Below are 7637 nucleotides of genomic sequence, written 5' to 3' on the forward strand. Positions count from 1 at the left end.
CCCACCCCTGGCAACCAACAGTTTCCCTTCATATATAAATCTTTCCTTAACCCTCCACAACAATGAACTGATACTATATTTGTCCTTCTGTGATCTTGATTCACTCAGCATAATGTCCTCTAAATTCATCCCTATTAGGTGGTGTTTTACAGACTCTACATTATTCTTTAGTGCTGCATAGCATTCCATTATGTGTATGTACCATACTTTGGTCATCGACTGCTGATAGGCACATAGGTTGTTTCCACATTTTTGCTATTGTAAATAGTGCTGTGATGAACATGAGTGTGGATATATCTGTTCCTGTCCTGGCTCTCACCTCTCTAGGATATATACCTAGTAATGGGATTGCTGGGTCAAATGGTATCTCCAATTCCAGCTTTCTAAGGAATCACAATATTGCTTTCCACAGTGATTGTACCACTTCACAGTCCCACCAGCAGTGTGTGAGAGTCCCAATCTCTCTACATCCCCACCAGCATTTGTTATTTTTTGTCTCATTGAACCTTGCCATCAGTGCTGGGGTGAGAGGTTTTTCTCATTGTTGTTTTGATTTGCATCTCTCTGATGGCCAATGATTGTGAGCATCTCTTCATGTATTAGCTGGCCACCTGAATATCCTCCTTGGTGAAGCATCTATTCACATCTTCTGCCCATTTTTCAATTGGATTGTTAATTCCTTTGCTGTTGAGGCTTTGAAGTTTTCTATAAATCTTAGAGATAATTCCCTTGCCAGATATGTAATTATCGGCAAATATAAATTTGGTGCTGTCATTTTTGCTATGTACTTCTTCATGGTGTTGATTTCTTTGTTCCATATAATTTTCTATGCTGAGCTCCTTTTGTTTATGAATCATGCTATGACTTCCTTCATTATTATTATTTTAGTATTTGCTAGATATTTGTGCTGGTTCTCTTTTTTGTTTTGATGTGAAGGTTTATCATTTTTCTTTGAGGTTACCCTGTGATTTATAGTTTTCTTCCAAGTTTAGAACAGTCCATTCTATCTTGTTATTGTCTTGACTTCTGTACCATCTAGAAGTTCTGTAACTACACAGTGTTTTCCCTCTTTTTGGTTTGTAGTCACCCTCCTTTGTCAATTGATATCTCTGGTTTCCTGTTTACAATCTTGTAGGCTTATTTACTTTGGATACTTCCATAGCTGAGTTGGTTTCTGGGTTATGACACCATGTGTGTTAATGGTCAGTTGTTGCCTGTTGTTGCCAAAGAACTCCCTTTAGCATCTCTTGTAAGGTTGGTCTAGTTTTAACAAATTCCTTTAATTTCTGTTTATCTGAAAATGTCCTAATTTCCCCATGATATTTGAGGGACAGTTTTGCTGGGTACATAATTCTTGGTTGGAAATTTTTCTCTTTCAGGGTTTTATATATACCTTTCCATTGTCTTCTCGCCTGCATGGTTTCTGCCAGGAAATCCAAGCTTAGTCTTATTGGTTGCCCCTTGTAGGTAACTTTTCATTTTTCCCATGCTGCTTTCCGGATTCTTACTTTGTCTTTGGTTTTGATGAGTTTGATGATGATATGTCTTGGTAATTTTCTTTTGTGGTCTATCCTGTTTGGGGTTTGTTGGACTTCCTGAGAGGATATATTCTCATCTTTCATCATATCTAGGAAGTTCTCTTCCAACAAATCTTGGACAATTTTCTCAGTGGTTTTATTTTTCTCTTCCTGTTCTGGAATTCCAAAGATACCTAGGTTATTCCTTTTGGTGGTATCCCACATGAACCTTAGGCTTTCTTCATTTTGTTTTGATCTTTTTTTCTGATTGATCCTTTTCCAAAGAAGTGTTCAGGTTATTTGTCTTCAGTCTCGTTAATGCTGTCTTCCATTGCATCAGTTCTACTCCTTTGCCCTTTTAATGTGTTATCTATTTCTGACAATTTGGTATTAATCTTCTGGATTTCTATCTGTAGATTTTGAATCATTTTTAATTTTTCATTTATTTTGTCATTTTGTTCTTGCATTTTCTTCTGAAATTCTTCTGGGGTTTTGTCTGTATTTTCCTTGATCTGTCTCTCAATCCTTTGAAGATACCTAAATATAATTCTTTTGAATTCCTGATCAGAGAATTCCAATGCTGCTTCTTCCTGAGGGATGTGCTTTGGGTCTGTATCCTGTTCCTTTGTTTCTCCTGCTTTATCTTGCTTCTTTGTGTGGACTGTGATGCTCTGTTGTCTCCGAGGCATTGTGACATTTTTGTTTTTATATTTAATTGGTGATCTATGTTGGAGTGACTTGTCCACGATTTTTGTTTTCTTTGTATGTTATCTATGCAAGCAGGGTACTGTGCTGTGCTCCTCTAATCACTAGTTGACAGCACTTATACACTTCTTTCCTATTGTCAGCCTCTTTTATGTCCCTGCCAACATTGGCAAACAGATCTTATTTTTAGGTCCCTTGAATCCAAATGAGAATGCTATAACTTCAAAATCCAAAATAGTTGCCACTTGTAAAGATTCAAAATGGCTGCACTCTTGGTCACTTTAAATATCCAAAATGGCCACCACTTACAAACATTCAAAATAGTCACTTTAAATATCCAAAATGGCTGCCGCTTATAAACATTCAAAATGGCTACACCCTTGATCACTTTAAATATCCAAAATGGCTGCCATGTGTAAACAATCAAAATGGCTGCAGCTTCCAGACAGTGGGAAGTCAACAGCTCAGGTTGTCTCCCTCCTTGCTGTTTCCCTTCCTAGTCATAGGCCACCAGCATAGTTGTCCCTGCAGCCCTTGGTGAAGAGGGCTGATCTTTAGGTCAATTCTCAGGTCCCAAGACCACTTGGAAATGTTTGGACTGTTGGTCCCATCAGAGTGTCTGACAGTCCGGGGCTCCGAACATCTCCATACTCACTGTTTTCATTCAGGTTTTTCCACTAGCTGGTACCTAATCCACTTCTGTATGTTGTTGTCGTTGTTATGTGCCATTGAGTCGGACCCGACTTATAGTGACCCCTCCTTGGGTTTCCAAGGCAGTATCACTATGGAAGTAGATTGCCCAATCTTCCTTCTGAGGAGTGGCTGGTGGGTTTGAACCACCAGCCTTCTGATTATCAGTCAAGTGACTTAGGCATTACACTACCAGAGCTTCGCTACTTCCATATAGTTCCCTTCAAAGCTCAAGGCTTCAGGATTATCTTCTGTATCTCTGTCAACTGGTTTTCCTTTTCTTTGTTGAAGAGGGTCTGTGTCACTTGTCTGCCCATTCCTCCATCTTACCAGAACACTTTCCTGTCTTTTTTAATGAACTTTTACTTTCTTCCAGTATGATGTCCTTGATATCAACCCACAACTTGTCTGCTTTTCAGTTACTAGTGTTCAGTGCATCAAAACCATTTTTCAGATGGTCTCTAAATTCAAGTGGGATATACTGAATGGCATATTCTGGCTCTTGTGGACTTGTTTTAATTTTATTCAGCTTCAGTTTAAGCTTGCATATGAGCAATTGATGGTCTGTTCCACATTCAGCCTTTGGACTTGTTCTGACTGATGGTATTGAGCATCTCCATTGTTTCTTTCCATAAAACCAAAACAAACCCACTGTCATTGAGTCAATTCCAACTCACAGCAAGATCCATTGGATTTCTATGGAAGTAGATTGCCTCCTCTTCCTTCTGTGGAGAGGCTGGTAGTTTGAACTGCCAGCCTTCTGGTTAGAAGTCAAAAGCCTCAGGCACTGCACTGCTAGAGGTCATTTCTTTCCATAAATGTAGTCAGTTTGATTCCTGTATATTCCATCTGGCAGGTTCCACATATCTAGTCACTGTTCATGTTACTGTAAAAGGCATTTTCAATGAATAAATAATTGATCATGCAAAATTCTATCATTTGATCCCCAGCATCATTTTTATCACCCTAGGGTAATATTATCCAGCTACTGATACTTCTTTATTTCTAACTTTTTTCACATTCCAATCACCAGCAATCATCAATACATCTTGATTGTGTGTTTGTTAGATTTCAGACTGCAAAAGTTGGTAAAAGACTTTACTCTTCTCTTTTTTGGCTAGTGGTTAGTGCATAAATTTGAATGATAGTAGTATTACTGGTGTCTGTGGGCCTGTGTATATTATCCTATCATTGACAGCATTGTATTTCAGGAGACCTCTTGAAATGTTCTTTTTGACAATGACTGGGATGCCATTTCACTTTAATTTGTCATTCTTGGCCTAGTAGACCATAAACCAAATGAAACCAAACTCAGTGCTGTCGAGTCCAATTCACAAAGGTCAATACCACTCCATTTAGGCCCACTGATGCCTAAAATATTGATCTCTATGCACTCCATTTCTTTTATTTTTATGTATTGTCTCACAGTTCTGTAGACTAGGGATCAGAAATCAGAGTGTTGTTTGTGTTGATCCCTTTTGAGGACTCTGAGGAAAAATCTGTTACATGACTTTCTCCTAACTTCTGGTGACTGAAGGAAATACTTGGAGTTCGTTGGCTGGTAGGTCACTGAAATCTATGCCTTTTTCTTCACAAAGAAATCTTTCTTCTGTGTGTACCTGTTCCCTTCTCCTCTCTTATAAGGATATCACTTGTACTAGGAACCACTTTATACCAGTATGATATCATGTTAATTAAAAATTCTTCAAAAGCTCTATTACAAACAAGGTCACATTCACCGGCACTAGAAATTAAGATTGCAACAATTCACTTTGAAAGATACAACTCAATTCATAACACTATGTACTTCTATTTTGGGTTTTGGAGCAGTAGCTTTAAACCTCATTTCTGTTCAATCTAACATTTGTTAATTCCACAATTATTTAATAGTTTTGTTTTGCTTTAAAAAAATATATGTGAGGCATTGCACTAAGAACAGGAAAACTAAGGTAGTTATCTATTTATTGTGTAACCCTAAGCCATATAATTAAATTCAATGAATTTCTCATTTGTGAAATGTGACAAAAGATATTTACCATAAAAATGTCAGAGAGATTTAGCGAGGTGATATTTATTGATTCTAGCATAAAACACCCAGATAGGAAGCAAACTATAGAATCATAAGTTGTCACACAATAAAATGATGTTGAATTAATTAAATACTAAATATACATTTTTTTTTTATTTTAGAATTAAAAATATACTGAAGAAAAAATAATACAGGAAAAAATTTAATGTTTTTGTATTATGAGTTGTGTTCTTTGTCATAATATAGCGTTGTTATTAATATTATTGGGAGCTCTGGTGGCATAGTGCCTAAGGCATTTGACTGCTAACCAGAAGGCTGGAGGTTCAAACCCACTAGCCACTCCTTGGAAGGAAGGTTGGGCAATCTACTTCCATAGTGATACCATCTCGGAAGCCCAAAGAAGGCTCACTATGAGTCAGATCTGACTCGACAGCAGTAAGTTTGGTTTGGTTTGGTTATTAATATTATCATTATTCTCATTTGAATAAACAATATTAAGTAAGCTATAGTATATTTATTTTAATGTTTTAGACTTTAAATTACATTGTCCTTATCTTTCAATTTTTTGCTTAAAGAAAAAAAAATATATATATTTGATTAGAAATATGCCATAATTCATTAACTGTCCTCTTCTGGCTAGATATTATCCATCGCAGCATAACAAAATTTGTTATGTGAAATTCTTTGTTTTTAATTTTATTTAGGCAACAGACCCAGATGCTGGAATAAATGGCCAAGTTTACTATAGTTTGGGTAACTTCAATAATCTTTTCCGCATCACATCTAATGGAAGCATTTACACAGCAGTTAAACTTAACAGAGAAGTTCGGGACTACTATGAACTTGTTGTTGTGGCAACTGATGGAGCAGTACACCCTCGTCATTCAACTCTAACACTGGCCGTCAAGGTTTTGGATATTGATGATAACAGTCCTGTGTTCACGAATTCAACTTACACTGTCATTGTTGAAGAGAATCTGCCAGCTGGGACCACCTTCCTTCAAATAGAGGTGTGTGAAAGAAAGATTAATGTTATAATTCTGCATTACAAGATATGTCATAAGGGTAGGGCTGCCAGATTTAGCAAACTAAAAATACAAGTCATCATTAAAAGTTAAATTTCTGATAAACAATGAATAAATTTTATGTATAAATATGTACTGCATTTTATCTGGCAACCCTACTTTATGGATGTCCTAAAAGGGAGAAAAGGTACACTTGCAGGAAATACAATAATACATTTTATTTATAGATTTTTGCTTTTACTTTACAAAAGTAATGATGTATATTATAATAGTTCAAACAATACAATAGTCTTCTATAAAGAAAAAGTCACTATCTCCCACCTTATGTATGTATCCAAATACTCAGTATTAAGTTTTATGTATATTCTTTCATGTTTATCTTTGTACTCACACAAGTATAAAGGAAATGTTTACATATGCATATGCATAATTATAGATGTGTAAATATATGTGCTTTGGTATATATATATATATGTGTATATATATATGATTTTACACATGTGTATAGATATATACCGAAATGGGATACTACAATACCCATTATTCTGTTTTGTTCTTTTTGTTCTGTTTTCACTTCAACATAAAACAGACATTCTTTCAGGAATCTAACTTTCCTTTTTAGAAGTACCTAGGGCACTTGACTGCTAACCAGAAGACTGGCAGCTCAAACCCACCAGCCACTCCTCTGAAGGAAAATGGGGCAACCTACTTCCATAGTGATACTGCCTCAGAAACCCAAGGATGGGTTGCTATGAGTTGGGTCGACTCAATGGCACATAACAACAACAACAACTTCCATAGTGATACTGCCTCAGAAACCCAAGGAGAGGTCTGACTCAATGGCACATAACAACAACAACAACATATATAATGAACCCTGGAGGGGTAGTGGTTAAAGCATATCTTTGGTAACCAAAAAAGTCATCAGTTGGAATTCACTACCTCCTTTATGGGAGAATGATGTGCTATTCTGCTTCTGAAAGGATTTACCTCCTTGGAAACCCTAAGGGGCAGTTCCTGACAGGATTGTTATGAGTTAGAATCAGCTTTAGGTTTGGGTTTTTGTTTGGTGCCTACATATACTTCTTTGCTCAGTTCTCAGCTATCACATCAACAGAAACTCTGGACATTCTGATTCAGTAGAATAGATTGGCCCACAATCTACATTTTGACAACCACCCCATTTGATTTTGATCTATGGAATATATTTTGGGAAAATAAACCAAAAAACCTAATCCCTGCTGCAACTGCATTCCACGTCAATGTTTTTAGCACAATTTCAAGAACTAATATTAATTCTTCCACAATTTAATAGAACAAATATTTATTTAATCAATAACATTAATCAATAAACATTACCATGGATTCTATTCTGACTCTTAGTAACTCTATACCTACTACCATCAAGTTTATTCCTACTCACGGCAACTCTCATTGGATTTCCAAGGCAGTTAATCTTTATAGAAGTAGATTATCTTATCTTCCTTCCATGGAGCAGCTGATAGGTTTGAGCTTCTGACTTTCTGGTTAGCAGTAAAATGTCTTATACAATATTCCACCAGAGCTCTTTTAGTGACCCTCTGTTGTTGTTGTTGTTATGTGCCGTCGAGTCGGCCCCGACTCATAGCGACCCCTCCTTGGGTTTCCAAGGCAGTATCACTACGGAAGTAG

The 7637-nt window shown here is 36.6% G+C and overlaps 1 protein-coding gene across 1 annotated transcript in view; it reads left to right on the forward strand.

Moving 5' to 3' along the window:
* The window catches only part of PCDH15 (protocadherin related 15), a 1158626-nt gene that overhangs the window by 813033 nt on the left and 337956 nt on the right, over positions 1-7637 (forward strand). Inside the window, exon 20 of the mRNA XM_007944018.2 lies at positions 5646-5951. Within this exon, the coding sequence (XP_007942209.1) occupies positions 5646-5951 (306 nt within the window). The remainder of the gene's footprint in view (positions 1-5645; positions 5952-7637) is intronic.

Source organism: Orycteropus afer, unplaced genomic scaffold (genome assembly GCF_000298275.1).
Source record: "Orycteropus afer afer isolate SDZICR_OR568_19922 unplaced genomic scaffold, OryAfe1.0 scaffold00118, whole genome shotgun sequence".
Taxonomy (NCBI): domain Eukaryota; kingdom Metazoa; phylum Chordata; class Mammalia; order Tubulidentata; family Orycteropodidae; genus Orycteropus; species Orycteropus afer.